The sequence below is a fragment of the Peromyscus eremicus genome, chromosome 8a (assembly GCF_949786415.1).
Source record: "Peromyscus eremicus chromosome 8a, PerEre_H2_v1, whole genome shotgun sequence".
In the NCBI taxonomy this organism is placed as follows: domain Eukaryota; kingdom Metazoa; phylum Chordata; class Mammalia; order Rodentia; family Cricetidae; genus Peromyscus; species Peromyscus eremicus.
This window is the reverse complement of record NC_081423.1, coordinates 44,936,761-44,963,163: the sequence shown is the minus strand read 5'-3', so window position 1 is coordinate 44,963,163 and position 26,403 is coordinate 44,936,761. Positions and strand designations below refer to the sequence as shown.

Below are 26,403 nucleotides of genomic sequence, written 5' to 3'. Positions count from 1 at the left end.
GCCACAGACATCAACACAGACCCTGGTTGCTCTAGGACCACAAACCCAGACATGGTCCTTGGCAGTAGCCTGGGCCTGGATGTCACCATGGCCCCAGGTGGCCACATAGCCCTGGACACCAACATGGCCCCAGGTAATGGCCCAGACCCCAGGCATCAGCATGGCCCTTGGGATGATAACAGGAGCCACTGTTAACAACACAGTCCCTGGCTGCAGAAGGGACCCCACATGGCCCTTGGCTTAAGCCTGAGTCCAGGCATCACCATGGTACCTTGTGGCAGTGCAGGCTACTCAGATCTATATGGCCTTGGCTACAGCATGACCCTCTGACACCAACATGGCCTCAGGTGGTGGTCCAGACCCTGAGTATTTGTATGGTCGTCGGTTTATAATGGGAACCACAGACATCGACACAGACCCTGGCTGTGGCAGGTTCACAGATGGCCCCACACCACAGCCTGGCCCGGATGTCACCATGGCCCCAGGTAGCAGCATGGACCACCCAGATCAGCATGACTCCTGGACCCCAACATGGACTCAGATGGCCAACCAGCCAGGCCTCGGCACAGCCCTCGGTGGTAACAGGAGCCATGGATAACAACAACTCAAATCCTGGCTGCTGCAGAGCCACAGACCCAGACATGGCCCTAGGCAGTAGCCCCAGCCCAGACATCACCCTGGCCTAGGTTGGCAAGCAGGCTGCCCACATCAGCCTGGTCCTCGCCACCCTCCCTGCTTGAGTTCTGCCTCTTTCCACAGCACACGAGCTGCTCTGCCTCCGTTTCTCTCTCCACCATGTATTTGCTCATCATAACAACACCTACCTGCCTGGTGCTGCAAGGCACTGGGCGGGCCTGTGGATGTCTTCAGCTAGCCCGGACGTCTAGATAAATGTTCTTAGTCGGCAGCTTGCTATTTCGGCACTTCACACTGTCCCCCTGTCCTGGGGCTTCCACCATTTCTGATTACAAGTTAACCATAACTTTTATTTGGGTTAATTTTGATATGACAAGTTATTTTTTTTTCTGCTTTCAAGATTTTCTCTTTGTGTTTGCACTGGTTCACTCATGTTTATAGGTTAGTTCACTTTGCCCTTTTGCTGTGTAGGGATAGGTAGGGTGTGTATGTGTGTGTGTTGCTGAGAACTAAATCTGTAGACATGTTGTACATTGTATAAATTACATTTACAGCCCCTTGGGCTAACTTTTTAAATGAAATTTGGGTAGTTTTTGCCATCATTCATTGCTTATATTTTCTGTTTCTTTCTCTCTTCTTTTTGTGTTCCATGTGAATAATTGTCTCCTTTTCTTCTGAAGCTGTGTTCATCATACATTAACCCTTAAACAATATATATTTGAACTTTGTGGATCCACTTATGGAAATTTTGACAGGACATTTATAATGATTTGAAAAAATCGACATACCCATGTTAGTTTAAAAATAACAAAAAGTACAAGAAAAAGGGTTTTCATGAATACGTATTTATATATAGATAAGATTTTAGAATTTATTTCCATAAACTATATACATCTATTATCATATATTATACATATTATCATAAATATTAAAATTTATTAAAACTTAAATACTAAAAAGCATACATGGAGCCACTCAGTTAAAAGACTTGTAACTAAAGCAAACTGCATCAAATCAGCTAGTGCCCGTGGTGCCGCTGCACGGTCTCACAGCTGCCTCTGTTGCTCTCTGCTGAGGCTGAATGCCACAGCTATCTGCTGAAAAGGCCTTGTTCCTCTAACGAACAATTTTTTCTCCAGTAAATTGTGTATCACGGTGCTAAGAATACTCTGGAGAAAGGGTAGTCTCTTCAGTAAGTGGTGCTGGACCCCTCTTTCTCACCATATGTGGAAAGTCACTCAGAATGGATCAAGGTCTAAATTAAACACTTTAGGCATTGTATAGGCAAAGGAGTTTTTGGATAGGACCCCAAAACAGTTCAGAAATTGTATCAAACTAAGAAGCTTCTCCACAGCAAAAGAAACTTACGATTTGAATCTGAAATATCCCCTAGAGATCAATATTTTGATAATGCTAACCAGATGGTGGTTCTTTGGGGTAGGTTCTGGAGACTTTGGGAGGTGGGCATGCCTGCAGCATATGAATTACTGGATGCAGCTTCTTGGAGCATGTATTATGCCTTGCTCCTTGTCTTGCTCTCTGCTTCCTGATCTTGGTGATATAAACAGCCCCTATCACATGGCCCCACCCCCACGAACTGATCTGCTTTGCACTTACAAGTGCTTATTATAGAAGTGTTATATAGGGCCTGTGCTATAGCTCAGAGGTAGGTCCCTCCCCCAGAACTGTTTAACAGTCCCGTCACTGGACAGATTGTGATGGGTGTGAGATGGTACTTAAAGAAAGCACTTTAATTAGGCATGATGGCCCACACCTTTAATTCTAGCACTTGGGAGGCAGAGGCAAGTGGATCTCTGTGAGTTCGAGGCCAGCCTGCTCTACAGAGCCAGATCCAGGACAGGCTCCAAAATCACACAGAGAAACCCTGTCTCGAAAAAACAAACAAATAAATAAATAACTGAATGAATTAATGAATAGAAAACAAATACAAGCAGGTAATTTGTTGGCCCAAGATATTTTTTTAAGGATGCAATAAAGACAATAGAGAGCTGGGCATGGTGGCACAAGCCTTTAATCCTAGTACATTCAAGAGGCAAAGTCAAGTATATCTCTGAGTTCTAGGCCAGCTTCATCTATACAGTTCCAGGATAGCCACAGCTATGAAGGGAGACCCTGTCTCAAAGAAACAAAAAAACAAACAAACAAACAGAGAAAACAAGAAGTTTATGATAGATTGCAAAATTTGGTTGTATATAGTACTTAGGTATTTCTAGAATATATTCCAGAAATTTTAATTGTAAACAAGCCTGGGATAAGGGCATGGAATCTCCCTGATGTTTTTCTGATTGTTTGTTTGTTGCTGATTTTTTTGGATAAACAGTTCAGATAATCTAGAAAGGAGTGGTCAATAGATACACACGCTGGAGCAACTCTGAAAGTTGCTCAGACGGTCTAGAGAGTGAGTTCCAGGACAGGCTCCAAAGCTACACAGAGAAACTCTGTCTCAAATAACCAAAAAAAAAAATATTTCACAACTAATAACTTGGATTTAAATTATAACATATTCATGTAGAACTATTATACAATTGAAAAATTGTTTATAAAAGAAAACTAAACGTAATAGTGGTCACTCAGATAAGCTGTTTCAAAAAAATTGTCCAAACACTTAGTGACTGAGAACAACAATTTCTAGATTGTCACGTAAAGAGCTCCTTCGTTCACAGACTTGCTCTTCAGTAAAACTATACTAGAGAAAAAATTATTACCATTATTAATTATTTGGTTTCTCAAGACAGGGTTTCTCTGTGTAGATCCGGCTGTCCTATAACTTGCTCTGTAGACTAGGCTGGCCTCAAACTCACAGAGATCCACCTACATCTACCTCCCCAGTGTTGGAATCAAAGGCATGTGCCACCAACACTTGGCATGAAACATTTGTTTCTTATGGATATTTAACCAGCCATAAATTTTGATAATTCGTATTCTTTTTTCTCTTGAACATGAACTTTGTTAACATTTAAAATTACACAGGGCTGGAGAGATGGCTCAGTGGTTAAGAGCACTGACTGCTCTTTCAGAGGTCCTGAGTTCAATTCCCAGCAACCACATGGTGGCTCACAACCATCTGTAGTGAGATCTGGTGCCCTCTTCTGGCCTGCAGGGACACATGCAGGCAGAATACTGTATACATAATAAATAAATAAATCTTTAAAAAAAAATAAAAAATAAAATTACACATTTCTCTTCTTTAACCATGAAGTCTCAATTTGAGGAAATGAAAATTGTTGGTAATATGAAAACTTCAAGCCTTCCGAAAAATACAGCATCACTGGGTCTTAAAATACATTAATAAACATTCTTAAATACTTTTTGTTTTTGAAACATGCTTGGCATTGATTTCATTATGTAGCCAAGGATCACTTAAAATCCTGACCTTGTCTTCAGTTCTCATGTGCTCAAATTGTAGGAGTGCACCACCATGCCCCATTGTTAAAAACTTTTATACATGATGCAATAAAAACCTTAAAGACATTACATTACAGTATTTGCCTCATTTTCTAAATTTTGTATGATGATATGTGCTTTATGATTTTTACTTACCATTCACTCACTTCCTAGAATGTTTATGAGCTCTCTACATTTGTAGTGCTCTCTTGTAGACAAGATGGACACTGCAGTAATTTCCTTTTCTGTCTTGTTCAGTGTTCTTAGACTTAGGGCTGGAGGCTCACTGCTTGAAAGTCAACCAGAGACTATAGTTGAGAAAGAAACTTCAAATCTGCACCTTAGGGGGCCTGGAGAGAGGTGACTCAGCAGTTAAGAGCACTTACTGCTCTTGTAGAGGACCCGGGTTTGGTTTCCAGCACCCACGTGGTGGTTCACAACTGTTAGTAACTCCAGTTCCAAGAGTTCCAGTAACTTCTTCTGATTTCCATGAGTTCCTGTATTTTCATACATACATACATAAAATAACTAAATATTTTTAAAAACTACCCCTTGGGGAACTCAGTACAATCACTGCTCATATAGGAAGGAAAAGCTGTGAGTGCAGTGATCAGGAAATGATGTGCTGAGTGAACATCCAAGCCTCACACCCTCCTCCTTAGAACGCCTTTGTAGTAATAACCAAACCGTCCTTTCTAGGCCAGTCTCTGTAATAAACATGTCATTTTCTTGCAAATGAAGCATGGCTCCACTTCTAGTTAAGGAACAGGATCAGGAGGTTGTGTGTTTGTGACAGATGATGCACACTCCAGTGTTACTGCATGTTCTATGCTCTGTAAATCAATACAGAAAGCGTCTGATTAGTAAGTTATATGCTCCATGTCTTTTTAGTTACTTTCTTAGAAATAGTTAACCTTGCAGCTTAAGATAGGAAATATGGAAAGATGACATAAACAATGTCTGACAGTGAACGGTGTTAATTTCTTAGGCGTCTTCAGTCAGAGGTATCATCTGCACCAAAGTTAATGGAAGACTAATAACATACCTTTCAGCTCCACCAGCACCCCTCTCCCCAACAGTGTCTTTCACTCTGTAGCTCTGGCTGACCTAGAACTTAGTATGTAGACCAGGTTGTAGTGTTAGGAACTGAATCCACAGCCTTGTCATACCAGGGAAAGTATATATACCATTGAGCTTTATCCTCATCTTTCAAAATTAGTGATTTATAGGGGCTGGAGAGTTGGCTCAGTTGTTGAGTGTTTGTTACTCTTACAGGGGCCCAGGTCAGTTCCCAGTACCTACCTGAGGCCTCAAAAGTATTCATAACTCTAGATACAGGGGATCCAGCGCCTCCTCTGGCTTCCATAAGTACCAGGCACCTGTGCAGCACACATACATACTTTGAATAAAATACTCCTGTACTTGAATAACTTCAGAAAAGCAATTTATGGACATCTGAAAGCCGGCAAAGCTAGAGGACTTACTTGGCTTTTCCCTCGGTGTAAAGTCTTTTCTTCAGTGTTTGTGATTTGTGTGTAAATATTTGTTGTTTGGTTCCATAAAGGTAATAGTATTTAAATGTCTGACTTTAAAAAGGCTCTGAACTAAACTTGCTGATTCTGCTTGCTTTGGTGGATGGGGGAGCTTTTCACCCACTCTTCATTTAATCCAAGCTCAACCCCCCATCCCCAGCCTGCTCAGCACCTGTTGTTCCGAGTCCTTTCTGATAGATGTAAGGGTCTAGTCTGAAGGCACAGATAGATTTTGTTTAAACTTTTGTGTTGTTTCCCTTTGTATTTCTTTAAATAGAATTCTTCTTTTTTTAAGATTTAATTATTTTTATGTGCACTGGGTATTTTGTTTTGTGTTGACTGCATGTATGTCTTTGTGAATGTGCCAGATTCCTTGGAACTGGAGTTACAGATAATTGTAAGCTGCCATGAAGGTGCTGGGAATTGATTTTTTGTTTTTTTCCAAGACAGGGTCTCTCTTTGTAGCCTAGCTGTCCTGGAACTCACTCTGTAGACCAGGTTGGCCTCAACTCAAAGATCCACCTGCCTCTGCCTCCTGAGTGCTGGGATTAAAGGTGTGCACCACCACTGCACGGGTGGGTGCTGGGAATTGAACCCAGGTCCACTGGAAGAGCATCCAGTGCTCTTTCTTAACCGCTGAGCCATTTCTACAGACCTTACCTTTGGAGTATTTTTATTTCTAGTTCTCAGTGTCTAATTTTTCTAATTATCAACATATAACTTGAAGTTCAGATATTTTATTACTATCCAAAACTTTGAATACTAGGCTTTGGTGTGAAGATTCACAGAGGTAGAGATTTACTCTAAATTTCTTTTCTTACAGATTTTTTTTTCAGAGATATTATCTTACTATGTAGCCCTGTCTGGGTTGGAATTTACTAAGTAGGCCAGGCTCTTCAAACTCCTAGAGATTCTGTTTGCCTCTGCTTCCCAAGTGTTGGGATTAAAAATGTGACCCACAAACTAGGTGGTGATATCTTTAATCCCAAAACTTGGGAGGCAGAGGTGGGCAGATCTCCAAGTTTGAGGCCAGCCTGGTTTACAGAGTGAGTTCCAGGATAGCCAGGGTTACACAGAGAAGCCCTGTCTTGAAAAACCAAATAAATAAATAAGTGTGACCCACCACACCCGACTCTTTTTAATTACATTAAACTTTTTATTTTGTTTGTGTTTATGTATGTAGGCATGCACGTCACTGCATGCATGTGGAAGTCAGAGGACAACTTGCCAGAGGCAGTTCTCTTCTTCTACCTTCAGGATCTTGGGAATCAAACCCAGGTCATCAGCTTCGATGGCAAGCACTTTCACATGCTGGCCCATCTTGATGACCCCCTAAAATCTTCTTACTGGAAATACTGTTGAATAATCTGATTATTCATGGAGAGGTAGCTCATCAGTTAAGAGTGCTTACTGCCCTTCCAGTGAACCCGAGTTTACTTCCAACCATGCCCATTAGACAGCTCACAACTGCCTGTAACTCCAAGGGGATCTGACGCTTCTGGCCTTGGTGAACACCTGTACCCACATGTGTATACTCTCCACCACACACACATACAATAATTAAAAATAATAAAAACATGTGGAAATTAATATAAAAGCGTAAGTTTCCTTATGTTCCACTTCCATAAAGGAATACTGTGAATGTAATCTAATATCTGGCTAACTTTTTGTTGTAGCTCCGGCTGGAGCCTGTGGTGTTATGCTGGCCTTGCCAGCAGGATCAGCAGCAAGCGCCAGAGCTGTCCTCTTCACTGTGGGGTCTCCTCCACACAGTGCCACAGCCCCTACTTGTACTCACATGGTCCTTCGAACAAGAACCACCTCAGGTAAGGAACAGTTGTTCTAGTGTGTTACATGGCTAGTGCTGATAGTGGTGGAATGAGACAGGCCAGTTCACTTCTCTAGACTTGGGCTTCTGTTCCAGTAGAGTGATCGTAACTGTTTACCTTCCTCAAAGAGTTTTATGTCAGAACTAAATGAGGTAACATGTTAGGGAGGACTTTGTAAAGTAAAAGTAATATAATATTATGTGTGTGTGTGTGTGTGTGTGTGTGTGTGTGTGTGTGTATTCTCTATATGGGGGGTGCTGGAGAGATGGCTCAGAGGTTAAGAGCACTGGCTGCTCTTCCAGAGGTCCTGAGTTCAATTCCCAGCAACCACATGGTGGCTCACAACCATCTGTAATAAGATCTGGTGCCCACTTCTGCCATGCAGGCATACATGCAGGCAAAACACTGTATATATAACAAATAAATACATCTTTAAAATATATATATACATAGTTTATGTATACTTATGCATGTTTATATGCAGTGTAACATACAATAAAATATAATTTCTCCATAAAGAAATAGATATGCATGTCTAGCTTGTATGCTACTTTTTTTTTTCTTTCAGTTTTTCGAAACAGGGTTTCTCTGTCTAGCTTTAGAGCCTGTACTGGAAATTGCTTTGTAGACCAGGCTGGCCTTGAACTCATAAAGATCTGCCTGCCTCTGTCTCCCAAGTGCTGGGATTAAAAGCGTGCGCCACCACCGCCCAGCTGTACACTACTTCTTTATTCATAGACTGAAGTCTTATTTTAGTAGACCTAATAAATTATCTGAAAATACACTTTATGTATGTATGTATGTATGTATGTATGTATGTATGTATTTATTTATTTATTGTGGTGCTGGAAATTGAACTTAAGGCTCCCCAAATGATAAACAAGTGCTGTACCACTGAACTACATCTGCAGTTTCCCCAAGACCCTCTTTTGAGACAGGATCTCATGTGAATAACCTTGAACTCCTGATCCTCCTGATTCCACCTTCCAAGTGTTGGGAATGCAAGTGTACGCCTTGGTACCCTCAGTGTGCCCCCCTTTAAAAATCATGTTATGTGTATGATAGTTTTGCATGCGTGCATGTGTATGCACCTTGTGCCTGACTGGTGTCCAAGGAGGTAGAAGAGGGCATCGAATCCCCTGGAAATGCAATTACAGACAGTTGTGAGCTGCCATATGCATGCTGGGAATTGAATTTAGGTTCCCCTGGAAGAGCAGTGGATGCTCTTTAACCACTAAGCAATCTCTCCAGCCCCTTCCCCAGGTATTTTTTTAAAGACAGGGTCTCACTGTGTAGTCCTGACTAGCCTGGAATTTGCAACATAGACCAGGCTAGCCTTGAACTCATAGAGATCATCTGCCTCTGCCTCCTGAATACTGGGATCAAAAGTGTGTGCCACCACGCCAGGCTTCCTTCAACACCCTTCCGCTCCACCTCCACACTTTTAACTTTTTGGTGGTTCTTGGTTTTTTGGTTTGGGGGGTTTTGTTGTTGTTCTGGTTTTTTTTGTTTTTATTTTTGAGACAAAGTCTTGCCAAGTTTCCCAGGCTGGCCTTGAATTTGTAATGTAGTCCAGGCTGGCCTCAAAGTTGAGATCCTCCTACCTCAGCTTCCCTTAAATTTTATTTTACTTTTGTACTTTAGGTACCAGTGCTTATACTTAACCATATATATATATATATATATATATATATATATATATATATATAAAATGTTTTTTTTTAAATCATCCTGTCTAAGTCGTTTAAGAAAGTATTTGACCAAGGTTGGAAAGCTGGCTCAGTGGTTAAGAGCTCTGACTACTTTTCCAGAGGACCAAGGTTTAATTCCCAGCATCCACATGGTTGCTCACAACTGTCTGTAACTCCAGCCTCATTGAATCCAACTCCTCTGGCTTCTGCAGGCACCTGCACTCATGTGCACATACCCACACACAAAATTTAAAATAGTAGATTTTTTAAAAAAAGTATTAGAGTGGATTTGAAGTGATCATGGGTCTTAACTTTATGTGCTGTGTTCTGTGTCCCCTAGTATTCTAGATAAGCTTGTATTCTAAATTCTTATATTTTAAATAAGTTGCTAATAAGGTGCTAATCAGGGTACTTGTAAATTAATAAGGGAAAGATGAAATAATGAGACATAGAGTATTGTTTTAGAAATACTCAAAAATACAGAGTGAGCTCTAGTCCAACCAGGTCTGCCTGGAGAGGAGAGACCCTGTCTTCAAACAAAATGAAAAACAATAAAATACTTTTAAATGCTAAATAATAAAACACCATTTTAATACAGTTAAACCTTCTTCTTCTTCTTCTTCTTTTTTTTTTTTTTTTGATTTGTAGACCAGACTGGTCTTAGAGTCACACAGATGCACTTGCCTCTGCCTCCCAATTGCTGGGATTAAAGACATGTGCCACCAGGATCCAGATATATCAGTATTTTTTAAAATATAAGGCCCAGGATGGATGTGGTTTAGTGAGCATACCTAATGCTTCCTGAGAAAATTATGTGGCTATTCTTATGAAGAACTATAATATAATAGTAGGTGTGGTGGTGCATACCTCACGTGAACACTTGGGAAGCAGAGGCAGGCAAGTCCCTTGAATTATAAGCCACCCTGCTCTATACAGAGAGTTCCAGAAAGGCCAGGGCTACATAGAAAGATCTTTAGTCAAAAAAATGACAAAAAATGTTTGTAATGTTTGCACTTTGAAAATTCCATTCTTTCTTTGGAGTACTTGTCACATAGAATCACCTAAGAAAAATGATTTTAGTAATACCTTGGTTTGTTGTTGTTGTTTTGAAACCAGGTTTCTCTGTAGCTTTGGAGCCTGTCCTGAAACTTGATCTGTAGACCAGGCTGGCCTCGAACTCACAGAGATCCGCCTGGCTCTGCCTCCCAAGTGCTGGGATTAAAGGCTTGCGCCACCACTGCCCAGCTAGTAATATCTTGTAATACAAAAAAATCAATAATTTAAATGATTCCAGATATACTTTTTTTATGTTAAGTTACTGAACTACTGTGCATCAGTTACATTTTTATTCTTATAAAGCCAATGGAGCTTTAAGGAGAAAGAAAAATTGTATAAATTGTATATTACATAAATTTGTTTAAAACAGAGAGTAGAAAAACTGGAAATGATGTTTCTGTTTTATTTATATATGTGTGTATGTATATAAAGAGAACATGTTCATATATTCATATAGGATGAGGATCCTGGGACTTTTCTTTAAATATTTTCTTTGTTACTTGAATAGGTTATGTTCAGTAAATGAGAAATTAGTATGAAAGCCCCTTCTGACTACTGTGGACATGTGCTACATATATTGTTTCTTTGCAGTGGGGTCCAGCAGCTCCGGAGGCTCCTTGTGTTCTGCAAGTGGCCGTGTGTGTGTGGGCTCCCCACCTGGGCCAGGCTTGGGCTCTTCCCCACCAGGAGCAGAGGCAGCTCCCAGCCTGAGATATGTGCCTTATGGTGCTTCACCACCCAGCCTCGAGGGTCTCATCACCTTCGAAGCCCCTGAACTACCAGAGGAGACACTGATGGAGGTAGGGAAGAGACGCAGGGCGTGTGAGTGTGTGCGGCTGTCCTAGCAGTGGTGAAAGGACAAACTAGAGCAAGTCTCTCTGAAATTTCAAAATCCCTTTGTGTTTGTTCGTTTGAGACAGGGCCTTGCTTATAGCCCAGGATGTCCTAAAACTGTAGGCGAGGCTGCCCTTGAATTCGCCGGTGCTGAGATTACAGTCGTGCACCACCCATGCCCAACTCATTTTGTAGGATTTTAAAAGATTTTTCCCTAGAAACAAACCTTTTATGATTAAAATGCCAGTCTGGGGAGGCAGAGCCAAGTGGATCTCTGTGAGTTCAAGGCCAGCCTGGTCTACAGAGAAAGATCCAAGACAGGCACCAAAGCTACACAGAGAAACCCTGTCTCAAAAACACCAAAAAATAAATAAAAATAAATAAATAAATAAAGATAAACTATAAAAAAAAAAAGCCAGTCTGTGGACAGTTTGGCTTCTGAGAAGGAGAGTCAGTTTTCTTTAGGACGTGGCCTCTGTGGCTCCAGTGGATGGCCGTACCCAGAAGTATGTTGGCAGCACAGATTGGACTTGGTGGGTTATTAAAAAAGTGGACATGACGATTAGGGAGGTGAGGAGGAGGGAGTGGATCTAGGGCAGTTAGGGAGAGGAGGGGATTAGGTGCTAATATGGTCAAAATACATTGCATGAAATTCTCAAAGATTTAATAAAAATGTTAAATTATAAAATTAAAAAGCAATTATGCCAACTTGGTGACATAGACCTGTAATTCTAGGACTTAGAAGCTGAGGCAGGAGTGTTCAAGTTTGAGGTCAACCTGGGCTACACAGTAAGACCCTATGTCAGTAATAATAGTAACAATAAGCCGTAATACCAGGTTAGTGATTAACGCAGAAATATCCCTGCTCAAGCAGACTAGATGCTACACTCACAGATCAATACTTTCCCTCTGGGGATCCAGTTCTGCAGGACAAACCTCAGTGTGTGTCATCTGCCCCATGCTGAGCACAGATCTAGAACCAGAGGTCATTTTATGATTTTGAAGTTGTACCTCTTAGTTCCTCACTCCAACTTAAAGACAACACTCTGTGTATTGGTGAACATAGTCTCCTAGGCCCTCACAGAACTGGGAGACTTTCAGAAGTTCTAGCGCTTTAGTCTCCTGTGTGAGAGAAACTTGGGAGGCTGGGGAGACAGCTCAGTCAAGTGCTTGCTACAACTGTACCCAGAACCACATCAAACAGACAGACAGACAGACATGGCATGCCTCTAACCACAGCCTTAAGGGAGTGGGTTCCTGAAGCGTATAGCCAGCCAGTCTGTCTGAGTCACAGCTTCACATTTAAGGAGAGACTCTGTCACAAAACAGAAGGTATGGGCTGGGAGAATGCTCAGTGGTTTCGAGCACTTGGTACACATTCTTGAGGAACAGAATTTGGATTCTAGCACCCAGGTAACAAGCCAGGTGTCCCACACCCACCTGTAAGTCCAGTTGCTTAGGAGACAGGACAGGGAAATCACTGGGACTTGCTGGCTCCCAGCCTAAGAAAACAGGAACCCCAAGTTCAGGGAAAGACCCTCCCTCAAAAGAGTACACAGGGAGTGGTGGAGGAAGACACCTGATGTTGTCACCTGACCTCCACATTCATGCACAAGTGTGCCAACCACTCACACACATAGCACCTGCATTCACATAGACACACACAGAAATACAAATAATTTTTTTAAATTCAAGTGGAGACTGACCAAGGAAGAACACACACACTAACACACATACAATTTAATGTATTACAAGTTCATTTATAACTAAAGATTGAATTTTGAAATCGATTTGAAAGGGCATCCTTTAGAATGTCTTTCATGCTCTCATCTGCAACTAAGTAGGTCACAGAAAATCAAAGCTTTATTGTGATTCACTCTTAACTAAAAACCTTCCCAGATTTAAAACTCTAAAATAACAGGTCAATAAACTCACTGAACTGTAAAGAAATGTAGCATTTGTTGGCAACAGCTGTAATTCCAACTATTCAGAGGGTAAAGCAGCAGGATAGGAGTTACAGACTAGCCTGGATACATAGCAGAACTCTATCTCAAAAAAAGAGAAGGAAAAAGAAAAAAGTTTAATTTAGTGTTAAGAGTGTCCTTGTAATATTTTAATTTTTAAAAATTTATTATGTATATGGGAGTGTAGGTGCCACACATATTCGATATAGGGTCAGAGGACAATTTTTGGGAATTGGTTCTGGGATTCTGTTGAAGCAAGATCTCTCTTGTTTCTGCTGCAGTATGTGCTCCAAGATAGCTGACCATAGATTTCGGGATGATTTCCCATCTCTACTTCCCATCTCGCTAGGGTAGTTCTGAGATTACAAATGCCTGTCTTTCTGGCTTCTGCGCCTCTGTGGGTTCTAGAGATTAAACCCAGGATTTCAGACTTGCATGGCAAATACTTTTACCTGCTGAGCATCTCTCAAAACCTATCCTTGTAATCTTTAAATTTTTAAAAGTTTATTTTCCTGGGGCAATGGTGGCACATGTCTTTAATCCCAGCACTAGGAGGCAGAGGCAGGTCAATCTTTGAGTTCAAGGCCAGCCTGATCTACAGAGCAAGTTCTAGGACAGCCAAGGTTAAACAGAGAAACCCTGTCTCAAAAGGGAATTTTATATATATATATAATACACACACACACACACACACACACATACACACACACATATGTCTCATATTTGGATGTTTTGCTTGTATTATGTCTATGCACCATTTGTGTGTCTGTTGTCCATGGGGGTCAGGAGAGGGCATCAGATCACCTAGATCTGGGGTTACAAGTGTGTATGAGCTATCATGTGGGTGCTGGGAATTGAAGCCCAGTCCTCTGCAAGAGCAGCCAGTACTCTTAACAGCTAAGCCATCTTGCCATACCTACTCTTATACTCCTGATGTCTATTTTTTCATGTCTTTGTTTTACACATATTGATTCAATTATTTGGGTTTTGGTTTAGTTTGGTTTTATTTTTCTGGTAAATGCACAGTGGCCTCTGTAGCCTACTTAACATGGGTGCTGTGATACATGCAGACATATCTACATAGAATATTTGGTTTGATTTGTATTTATTTTCTAACAGCTCTCTAAAATTTAAGAACATTGGTTTTCTTTGATCATTCCAACATTCAGAAGTATGGGAAAACCTTGTATATATAATACATTTAAGTCCTTGATCTAAAATGTTAAAAAAAACACCTTGCCTTTGCAGCGAGAACACACAGACACCTTACGCCACCTGAATGTGATGTTAATGTTTACTGAGTGTGTGCTGGACCTGACAGCAGTGAGGGGTGGGAACCCTGAGCTGTGCACATCTGCTGTGTCCTTGTACCAGATTCAGGAGAGTGTAGTCGTGGACCAGATCAGCCAGCTAAGCAAAGACTGGGGGTAGGTGCCTCCTGTCCTTCATTTCCAGCTTCTTTATGCTTTCTATAAACTTGTATTTAATTGTAGGTATTGTTATCTAAGTCATGTCTCAGCTGGGTGGTGGTGGCACACGCCTTTAATCCTGGCACTCAGGAGGCAGAAGCAGGTGGATCTCTGTGAGTGAGTTTGAGGCCAGCCTGGTCTACAGAGTGAGTTCCAGGACAGTCAAAGCTGCACAGAGAAACCATGTCTCGGGGGGGGGGGGGGGGAGTCATGTCTCATTTTTTAAAGTTGCAAGGAAATCTAAGTTGTTTTATTGTGTGAGATGTTAGCCAAGAATTTATTTTGCAACCTTAATATCACCTTTCTCTGAAAATTTACAACTGAAGATATTTGATGACCAAGAGGTCATACATATTTTTGTTTCAGTGTTACTATAATATTCAAACTTCGTGTGAACTTTTCCACACCAATTCTTCTCCCTTTAGGAGTTAAATGCACATTTAAAAGTCAAGAAGGAGCCAGGGGTGGTATGACACATGCAGCACTAAGGCAGCAGGGTCAATAACTTTGAGACCTACCAGGGAGACAGAGGAAAATCCTGTCTGGGGTGTGCAGGGGAGGGGGCGGGATGAGGACGGAATCCCCTAGAAAAGCTGTGGCCTGATGTTTAGCATGCTGAGTCTTGTGGGTCAGTTCCAGGATCATGCTCTGCTCCTGTCTCCCCGTGCAGGCGGGTGGAGCAGCTGGTGTTGTACATGAAAGCAGCACAGTTGCTGGCGGCTTCCCTGCATCTCGCCAAAGCTCAGATCAAGTCCGGGAAGCTGAGCCCATCCACGGCTGTGAAACAAGGTACAGGAGCAGACCAGAGTGTGTGGGTCCGAGGGCCTGGGTCACACCTTCCTGTCCCACTGAGTCAGTCTCTGCTGACCGTTGTTTCTAATTGTTCACTTGACACACAGAAGTCAGAAGTACGTATCTGTCTTTTCATACTGAAAGATCAGAGAACCTGACTTTGTCTTTTCCTTCAGTGACCATGTAGTGTCACTTTCTTTCCAGCAGCAGGAAAGGTACATGTTGCTGTGTTATTTCTGGAAGGAAATTAAAACTAATTCCAATTTCAACTTTGTTTCAGTTGTTAAAAATCTGAATGAACGGTATAAATTCTGTATCACCATGTGCAAGAGACTTACAGAAAAGCTGAATCGCTTCTTCTCTGATAAACAGAGATTTATTGATGAAATCAACAGTGTGACTGCAGAGAAACTCATCTATAACTGTGCTGTGGAAATGGTAAACCTTTTCAAAGCTTAGTATTTTATAACACTACAGTATCTCTCTGAGGGTCTTTGGAATTGAACACCTACTTGAAATGATCTGCCCTTTAAGAGTTTATATCCAGGCTGGAGAGATGGCTCAGCGGTTAAGAGCACCGACTGTTCTTCCAGAGGTCCTGAGTTCAATTCCCAGCAACCACATGGTGGCTCACAACCATCTGTAATGAGATCTGGTGCCCTCTTCTGGCCTGTAGGGACACATGCAGGCAGAATACTGTGTACATAATAAAATTTAAAAAAAAAAAAAAGAGTTTATATCCTACCCTTTTTCAAGTCCCAAGTGTCGTGATTACCTAATGAAGTAATTGGACTTAACTGACATTTGAGTACTTAATGTAACTTATTTAATAAACATATTATAGTTTGTAATCCTGGTTGTTACATTTGATAACTTTTATTTCCTTTTAAACTTCATTTATATAGTCATGTTCACATCCTTTTATAATTTTTATCTAAAAGATGAATTAATATGTTTTGGCATTTTTCTGCTATTTGAGAAATTTTGGCTCTGTAGGACTTAGAAAAATTAGTGCTTTGCTAATCCACAAAAATGTAAGTCCTGAGTTTGACTGACTGACTTTATTGAAGTATAGACACCAGGGAAGCCGCTTTCCATTCATCTGACTATAGTATTGGAATTTTCTCTGTTCACTAGGGGAAAATGGCTCTGAGGAATATATAACATACAGTTATTAAGTCTCTAAATGGGGAAAATTTATGCACTAATGTTAGTTTACCTGTTCAACATACTAGATCTCTCCCATTTAGATGAATTGCAGTTGTGCTGTTGCTATACTCTTGGCTTTACCTTGACAGCTGAAAAGTAAATAGTTCAGTGAAATAACTCTGGAACGTAAGCTGTTGAGAATATATTCTACTACTCTAAACTATTGATAGGAATGGTAGGTAATATATAACATTAAGACAGTAAGAATTTTATACTAGGAATTATATTGCCTCTTTCCTTTGCGGATTTAACTGTAACATTACAGATTCTTTCTTCCTTTCATCAAAATATATTGATTTTAATATGCTTTTCAAATCTGCACTGTTCATAAGGACTTGTATATCTTTGGAGCTGCAACTCTTCTCCGTTTTTGACTGGTTCCAGGTTCAATCTGCAGCCCTGGATGAGATGTTTCAGCAGACTGAAGACATTGTTTATCGGTACCACAAGGCAGCCCTTCTTTTGGAAGGCCTAACTAAGATCCTGCAGGACCCTACAGATGTTGAAAATGTGCATAAATGTAAGTGGCTCCTTTCTACAGCTAGGTTCAAAACTATTCAATTAAAAACAAACAAACAAACAAACAAAAAACTCAGAAATAAACAGCCATAGATGGTTTTGTTGTTTGTTGTTGTTGTTTGGTTTTTGTGTTTTTGTTTTTTGAGACAGGGTTTCTCCATGTAGCCCAGACTGTCCTGGAACTTGCTCTGTAGTTCTTGCCACCAAGCTGGCCACGAACTTTCCTACCTCTGTCTCCTAAATGTCGGGATTAAAGATACATGCCACCACTGCCTGGCTCATAGTTTGTTTGTTTTTAAGTTTTTATTGTTTAGTTTTTAAAGAATTAGGTATCATTATGGCGTTTAGATGTTTTATTATTTTTTTTATTTTATCTGCTTGGGTGTTTCGCCTACACGTGTCTAAGTGTACTGCATGCATGCCCGATGCCTTTGGAGGCTAGGAGAAGGTATCAGATCCCCTGGATCTGGAGTTACAGAGAGTTGTGAGTAGTCATGTGGGTGCGAGGACTTGAATCTAGTCCTCTGAAGAGCAACCAGTGCTCCCAACTGCAGAGCCTTCTCTGCAGCCTTCATTCTGGGAGTTTTCAAACAGAATTTGTCTCTGTTGTTTCCTTTGCCATTCTTCTTCCCCAGCCACATCTTACGTTGTTCTCTGAGTTGTGCTCTGCTGCTTGGGACCTGACTCATCCCTTGTCCAGTCCACCCTTGCTGTGTGTGCTTTCTGCCTATCAGTCACTTGGTTACTATCAGTGGTTCCAGGGTATACTGCATTGATAGTACTGTGCTTGTAGATAGAGTTTGATACTATTAATAGTTTCAGGCCTAAGTTGAGGGCATTAGAACATATCCTTTGTGGGTAAGGAAGAACCACTGAATTTAGTTAATTACAGTTTGTCTTCTAAGTTTGGAATCATACTGCCTGAGATGAATCTTGGCTTTAAAAACTTGAACAAATTGTTTATTTTTCTGTGGTCTCAGTCTTTCTTCTGTAAGATGTAGATAACAGTGTCAGTCTTGTATGCTGTAAGGGTTAGAGGGGCTACATATAAAATATAGATTACTTTTATTCTTTAGATTTTTTTCATTGCATTATTTTGTTGTCAAGTTCCTGTTTAAGAATATAGGAGGATGTTGTTTTATTACATAATAGAACTAACTCTTTTAAACTTTCTGGGCTTAGTGACCAAAGAATGTTCTAAAGATCCTGGTACTACAGACTTGATATAGCTAACAGAACATAGAAGGATGGGATACTAGGATGATCCATAGTTACCCTAGTATCTGGTGTGAGGAGGAGCTGTTCTTGTGTATGTGGTCATTCACAGGTTAATAACTGTAAGAGGACAGCAGTCCCAAAGTTATTGATACTTCTTAGCAAGTGAGTTGTTAGATCTGAATCTTTGCTTTGTAGTGTGTTAATCCCAGTTTTACCACTGCAGCATTAAACTACAGGTCATATCTGAATTGTTGCCGGACGAGGAAAGAAAGTGTATTCATTCCGTTAGCTACGGGGCAACGGTAGAGCAGGGGAGCATTGTGGGGGGAGCATTGTGGGAGTGCTGTAATTCCCCCTTAGTTCCTCTGTCCTTGGGTTACTATTAATATAACTTCAATTTTATTTCTAGATAAATGTAGCATTGAAAGAAGACTGTCGGCGCTCTGCTGTGGCACCGCAGGCATGTGAGCAGCAGGCCTGTCTGTGGACCAGCTGGGAACACGAGGTGGCACATTGGGGATTTCAGCTTGTTTCTGTCACCCACCCCAGGAAACCGTGGTGACTACCAAAGAACAAGCAGCAATTTAAGAAGGAAAAACAATATAAAACTACATGTTTGTAGAAAACCTGCCTTATTGGAGAAGTCACTCCCCCTTTCCTTTTTCTTTATAGAAGCAGAAGCAAAAGAGTATCCACACATTGAACCTGGCAAATAAATGTACCTTAGAACTAGAACCATAAGTACAGTTATTCTTGTGGATAATTATCAGGAAACAGAGTGAGTGACACTTCACTGGGCTCTCTGGTAATATATGAAAGTCCATAAAGAGTCTACAGCTCATCCAGACAACTTGAGATTTGGGGTAAGTTTGTCTGAATCTGAGCATGCATCTTTAAACAGCTCGGAGGAAGAGTTTTAAGAAGAAGCAAAAGGTGACTCTTGGATGAATTGTGAAATCTTCAACTTGATCTAATGTGGACATATGTTAATCTTCCAAAATCTTTCATATTGCACTAATTTATTAAAATAACTGTGTATTGGATTTTGCAATTTAAAACTAACTGAGGCACAATGGACTTGTTTAGAATATTTTACTTGATTACATACATAGGCCCTTTTCAGAATTCATGTGTACTCTCCATTGAACTTTTAAATGGTCGAAATTTGCATTCATGTGAACTTTGCATTTTTCTCACCTCTAATCTTCACCAACAGATCTTCTCAGTGGTATTTTGAGTTGCTGGTTGTTTGCATTTTTTGTTGTGCATGCAGAATGTGCATCGATACCTGTGACCTTAGGTTTATTAAAGTCTAAGTTTATTTGGGCAGCATTAGAAAGCTATCATGAATCAAGAGATACTCTTGAGAATTTTAATAGGGCCAAATCAGTGATGAATAAAGGCTTGTTAGTGATGTGGAGTTTCTACACGAAATTAGTAAGAAGTGAGGTTTGTTTTCTCTTAGAAAAATGGGCAGCTCTCTCCAGACTAATGTGCACTTTTCAGTGTTAATCTTGACAGTTCACCAAATAGCTAGTCATGGTGAATTAACATCTCTCCAAGAATGGTTCCTATGTTGTATATTATTTGGTTTCTTTTACTTACCTGCTTGAATACTTGAATAAAGCATTCACCCGTCTTATCCCTTTTATTTCAATAAAATCCCTTTCACATAATGACCTGCACTCTGACAGCTGCACAGAAGCTCTTTGGCATCGCACTTAACAGAGACAACATGGTTTTCATTTATTTGGTGGACAAAGTAATGTAATTTTTACATTATTTATCTGTATGAAATTCCAGCAGTTAATTTGAACATTTATTTATAAGATGTTTGTATTTTTAGGTCTTTACTACAGTGTTTCTACCTCTCATTTGTAACTGCATGCATTAGTCTTCAAACTAGGTAAAACTCACTGAATCATTGTGTAATAGCCTTTTTTAAATTACTTGTACAAATGTATATTAAGGTTAAATAAAACTGACAGTGTTTTTAGGTTATAGTTGGGTTGATATTAAGTGGCTTGTCAAGCCAGATGCTTCCTTAGTGAGTGGGTCGGAAACTTGGTCATTAATGTCCTTTGTCCTGCTCCAGGGTTTAAGACTCTTGGGGACTGTCATGCAAGCTCCTGAAAACAAACGACACCCCCTCCCCTTATATTAGTGATAACATGTCTTAGGTAATTTTTTTTTAGGTTTTACACTAAATTCTTCCATGTTCTCTTAATTACCCCGTGTTCTCTCAGTTGATTTTCTAAGTAAGTAGATTTAGTTGACCTCTTCTGCCTCTTTTTAAAAACACAGTATGAACAGATTCAGAGAGCGTAAGGTTGGTGTAGAGTCTGGAACTACACTGTAACTCAAGCTCTTCTCATATGACTGAGGTCTTGTAGGTGGTGTGTATAAAGCAGTGAAGTCTCAGCAGTGGGTGACAAACTGTAAACTCATGAGTAATGGTTCTGATTATACTACCATTATCAAGGCTGGTTGTTTAAAAAGATTTTTGCCTTGATTATAGCAATAATAAATAAATGCTTTATGTTTCTGTATTTTTTATTTCATATCATGTGTTTCATAAAATGGAAATAGACAAGTTCACACATCGTGGTTCAGCACCAGTATTTAAGTCATAACCTGGAAAGTTATTGGCCATGCAGATGTAAGTAGAGGAATTATCAGGGAACTTGCTAATTTGTTTTTCTTGCTATGTGGATTTTCTTTGTCATTTGTTGAGGATCTGTTCTTGGCATAATCATTTCCTGCAGCCCTCACGTGCCCTTTCCTCTACTATAAGAATAGCCGGTGGCACCAGGAATCAGGTATAGGAGATTGTGAAGAAGCTCTTATTAGTTGGCACTTTAGTGTCCAAGGGTGAAAGGGAAGTTGTGTTGAATGCAGAAGAGATGAGGGCATGGAACAGGTCCCTCAGACTGATACACCTGACATGTCTATACCTCCCTTTGCATGGAGCAGGTGCTTGGTGTCGGCTTCTTGCAGCCCTTCAGGTCACTAGGGATGGCATTCCTCCTCCACTTCATCCCTTTGCTGCTTCCTCCTCTACCCAGCGGGCAGCGGCCCTGTGAAGTAGCATCTCCTGCTTGGGAATATTGTGCTTAAAACCGTTGATACCCAGTTTTATTATTTTGTTTGAGAACATTGAATGAATGAATGACTTGTTTTCTGTAGTACAGTGCCCCCTGGTTCTCACAAGAGGAGCTGTTCTAAAGCCCAACATAAGAACCAGGAAGTGCTGTGATTAGGGATGGCCTGTCTCAATCTCAAGAACAAGGAAGAGGAACCTGAGTTGGGGCAGATTAGGCATGAGCCTGTGGACTCAAACATTTGAAAACCCTGAGGAGCAGACTTCACTTTAACTTGCCCTTCCCCTTAGTCTTTGTGAGCAATCCTGTTTAGCCTTTCTATAGGACAGGTACTGCTCAAACAACTTGTCTTGCTCAGTCTCTCATACATGCACCTTAGCAGTGTCTGCACCCAGCTCTAGATGGCATTGGGCTGCTTGCTTGTGGGTTCTGAATCATTGAATCATCAGCTGTGCAGACAATTATTAAGTCCTTCCCAAGTCCCTTTCATGCTTTACAAAGCCCTGGTGAGAACAGTGTCTTTGAGTGAGGAATCAAAAAAGTCAAGGCAGTGTTTTTGTCAGATAAATCAGGAAACTGGATCTGAAATGATGGCCCTAAAAATGCAGTGCAGCCAGGTGTGTGGCGCCCACCTTTAATCTCAGCAACGGGGAGACAGAGGCAGGTGGATCTCTGTGCATTTGAGGCCAGCCTGGTCTACATAGTGAGCTCCAAGATGGCCAAAGCTGCATAGTAGAGAGAACCTGTCTCAAAAATAAAAAAAAAAAAATGAAAAAATAAATGTTTAAAGCAGTGCCTATAGGAGATGGTGATAATCCATGATAAAAATCGCAGCATTTGTGCCAGAGATGAAACCAAATGGTAAAGGATCAAGAGGAAAAGGCAACAAGGCTCTGGTCTTGCTGCCATGGTGACCACACAGCACCCAGTAAAGGCTGCACCGGAGACCAGGCCACAGAGACCTGCTGTGGCACTGAGGGAGAATGGTGTGAGGAGCAAGTGGAATTGCCTGTAGGCTTTCTGTGGGTTGGTTTTGTTTGTTGTTCTTAAGGTTTATCCCTACAAGTGTTTTGCCTGCATGTATGTATGTGGTGGACTGCCTATGTGCCTGATGCCCATGGGGACCAAAAGAGGGTATTGATTCTCTGGAACTGGAGTTATAGACTGTTGTGAGCTACCATGTGAGTGCTAAGAACCAAACCTGGATGGGTCTTCTGCAAGAGCAGTATGCACTTTGAACCACAGCTATCTCCCCAACTGTGGGTTTTACTTTGCTCTTCCTTAGTTCAATTTCAATGTTCCATGAAGACCTTTGTTACTGAACATGTATTAGCAGATTTCCAAGGAGTTCCTTGGGCTGGGCTGACCTGGAGATTATTCAGCAGTAGACACTTCTGTGGGGTTGCCCAGCCTCTCTAAGATAAGCTACCGAGCACACCTTCCAGGCCCTGTCCTATGCAGCATGTTGCATCTAAAATGGTCCTGTGCTCTCACTATGGGTAGATGTCACCATGGGTAGACGTCAACTTAAACATTATCTACTGAAAACTCCATTCAGCATCTCCTTTAGGGTCTCTGCAGCTCAGTTTGGCAGCTTTGCTTAGAGGTCCACCTGGCCACAAACCAGCTCTGCTGTGTTTAGCTGTGTGTCCTTGGGCATCTGTCGTAATCTCTCAATTTGCCGAGCAGTGGTAGAGTTGAACCTACTGGGGTTGAAGGAGAATTGACTTAAGTTGCACATGAAGTCATTGGAGCACCACCTGGCACAGGTGAGAACTCTGATGCCTGTGTTGTGATTACTCAGAAGTTCTTTATGTTAACTTATGTTTTAGGACAGGGTGAAAAATAACTTGGTTTTGTATCTGTTTGAAGCAGAGCCTAGATTTAGGGCTCAGTGAAGTCACATGCATTATGGCCAGTTAGCTGCTAGAGAGGTCTAGTTCTTGCAGAAAAGCCACCTTTCAACAGCTTACCCACCAGGCATTTGGCTTGGGGCATTCTTTGTGTTGCCCTTTGAGCCACTTGACTCCTTTAATGAAAAGTGTCTATCAGTCTAACATTTGTTATTTCATCTGGTCACCAATGACCCACAGCATTTCAAAACCACAGATAGTTTGTAATCCGAAGAGTGGGGCTGGTAAAAGGGTAGATGTCTTAAATCAATGGAATAAAGTCCAGTTTACAAAAATAGAGATGGACATTGTGGCCATTTGAGTTTGACAAGTCAAAACTCTTCAAAACAGAACACATTGCAGATTAAAGAACTAGAAAAAGCCGGGCGATGGTGGCGCACGCCTTTAATCCCAGCACTCGGGAGGCAGAGCCAGGCGGATCTCTGTGAGTTCGAGGCCAGCCTGGGCTACCAAGTGAGTTCCAGGAAAGGCGCAAAGCTACACAGAGAAACCCTGTCTCGAAAAACTAAAAAAAAAAAAAAAAAAAAAAAAAAAAAAAAAAAAGAACTAGAAAAAAATTAGTTTGCCCAAATATTACTGGGAATAATGGATATCCATATGCAGAATTCGGCCAGACTCCGTCATACTGCAAATAAAATATAACCTGAAGTGTTAGGATGCATTATAGAAGGGAATGTGCATTGCTCCGTCATACTGCAAATAAAATATAACCTGAAGTGTTAGGATGCATTATAGAAGGGAATGTGCATTGCAGGAAAGAGTTCCTGGGGCTGGAGAGATGGCTCAGAGGTTAAGAGCACTAGCTGTTTTTCCAAAGGTCCTGAGTTCAATTCCCAGCAACCACAGTGTGGCTCACAACCATCTGCAATTAGATCTGGTGCCCTCCTGTGGCCAGATCTTTAACTTTAAGTTCCTATAACTTAGATATAACACCAGGCAAAATAGCGAACTGCTTGGGGCTGGAGAGATGGTCAAGTGCTGTGGGATGTCCTGTATGTTGTGAATAAATAAAACGTTGATTGGCCAGTAGCCAGGCAGGAAGTATAGGATAGGCAGGACAAACAGAGAAGAGAGGCTGGGAGGTGGAAGTCTGGAGGAGACGCCAGCCTGCCTTCCGGGGAGCATCATGTAAAGGCAGCAGGTAAAGCCACGGAACACGTGGCAACATATAGATTAACAGAAATGGGCTGAGTATAAGAGTAAGAGCTAGACAATGGTAGGCCTGAGCTAATGGCCGAGCAGTTTAAATAATAAAAGCGTCTGTATGTTTATTTTATAAGTGGGCTACCGTGCTGCCGGGGCTTGGTGGGACCCAGAGAGAAAAACTCAAGCTACAGTCAAGCAGTTAAGATCACTTCCTGAGCAATTCTGAGAGCCAGGGTTCAGATCCCAGCATTCATAACAAAGTGAGCATCCTATACAGACCTGTACCTCTAGCTCTAAAGGGGGCAAAGATAGGGTTACTGGAGCTTGCTGGCTTCCAGCCCAGTCAGAAAAATGTAAGCCCTGCTTCAAAGGAGTAGACAGAGGGTATCCAACACTCTTTTGTGGCCCCCATATGTGCAAACATAAGCATGTGCACCCACATACATCGTTGACACACGTTGATTTACAACAATTTTTTGATGTTTGTTTTTTGAGACAGGGTTTCTCTTTGTAACAGCCCTGGCAGTCCTGAAACTCACTTTGTAGACCAGGCTGGCATCAAACTCACAGAGATCCACCTGCCCACTTTCCCACCCCTTTTGCCCAGTGATGGGATTAAAGGTATGCATTACCACCGTCTGGCTGATTTACATCATTTTTAATTTTTTTTTATTTTAATAGAGTACTGGGGCTTTAGTGATAGCTTATCAATTAAGGGCACTCACTGCTCTTGCAGAGGACTTGGGTTCACAATGGTCTTGTAACTCCACTTTCGGGGGATCTGATTCCCTCTTCCAGCCTCCAGCTTAAAACAAGAAAAAGTAGGAATCAGTAATCAGGAGCAGGTGTTGGGCCAAGATGGAAGTGACTGAGAGGAAGCTTGGTTGGAGAGGGGTACCCACTAAACCACCTTACAGAAGGTCGGGGTATCCAGACATCATTGCAGGAGGGAGGCAGAGGATACAGAGCTGACTGATCTCAAGGGGGATCTGATACGAAGGATGGAGGTCGGGCTCACCTGCTCTAGCAGAGTTCTTGCTGAAATTGGGCAAAGTGGAGGTGGACACAAAAGTCTATTGCAAAGGAACTGGGAGGAGCCTGGGGAGAGTCTGCTCCGGAGAGAAGGAAGGAAGAGACACGTGCTTCCCAGCCAAAATCTGAGGAATTGGTTCTGTAAAAGGTAATCACACAGGCTAGGGCTCTGGGAAGGGAGTCAGGCTGTGGGTTGCTGAAGACTTGTAAACCTGCTAAATGTTACTGCACATTATCCCAGTAGGTTCCAGAGACAACTAAGGTTAGCAGTCCCTGGCCTTCACCACCTCTCAGCTGGGAGGGGCCTCACTAACCAGCCAGTCAAAATGCATTTGGCTGAGGGTTTCTGCACAGCCAATGAGTTGCCTCTGAAAGCATCTGGAGTAAAAATTCCATACAACCAGCCATGCTAGTGGTTGAGGCTCAGGCAGAATTGCCATGAGTTTGAGACCAGCTAGACGACATGAGAGCCTAATTTTAAGAGCAGATGAAAGCGTACCAAGTGAAAAGGAACTCCTGTACAGCAGTCCTATGTTGCCTTGCAGTTCTGCCCTTGGCTTGATGTGCTCAAATGTGTTTCCCAAGCCCCTGCTATTTCCTGGGACTTCTTTCTTCTGTATAGGTTTATTTTTATATCTGTGTATGGGGAGGTACCTGTGAAGGTCAGAAAAGAGCCTTTCTGTCTTTCCTAAAATCTGTTTTTACTTATGTGTGTGCATCTGCATGTCAGTATTCATATGTGCATATACGAGCCACCTGAGGTGAGTGCAGGGAACTGAACTCCAGTCCTCTGCAAGTGGCGCCAGAATTCCTAACCACTGTGCCATCTCTCCAGCCTCTCACTGGTTTTGGTTAACTGTGTTTACTTGGTGAAAATTCTCTTTTCCTCCTGATGTGGAAAGGTGTGACTTAAGTGTGCTTCATCCAGTTTGGACGTCCAGCATGGGTGATGGGTGTGGCTCAGAAGCCTCTGACGACCCACAAGGCACAGGTGGCATGAAAAGTTTTTCGTTGGTGGTGGTAGTGGTGTATATTATGATTTGGACACGAGTGTCCC

General features: G+C 41.6%; 1 protein-coding gene across 1 annotated transcript in view; it reads left to right on the top strand.

The window, feature by feature from the left end:
- The window catches only part of Ulk2 (unc-51 like autophagy activating kinase 2), an 89,929-nt gene extending 69,772 nt beyond the window's left edge, over positions 1-20,157 (top strand). Inside the window, exons 21-27 of the mRNA XM_059270858.1 lie at positions 7,250-7,399; positions 10,741-10,949; positions 14,196-14,374; positions 15,087-15,205; positions 15,489-15,646; positions 16,802-16,937; positions 18,564-20,157. Coding sequence (XP_059126841.1) covers positions 7,250-7,399; positions 10,741-10,949; positions 14,196-14,374; positions 15,087-15,205; positions 15,489-15,646; positions 16,802-16,937; positions 18,564-18,622 — 1,010 coding nt within the window. The 3' untranslated portion in view covers positions 18,623-20,157. The remainder of the gene's footprint in view (positions 1-7,249; positions 7,400-10,740; positions 10,950-14,195; positions 14,375-15,086; positions 15,206-15,488; positions 15,647-16,801; positions 16,938-18,563) is intronic.
- The last annotated feature ends 6,246 nt before the right edge of the window (positions 20,158-26,403 follow it).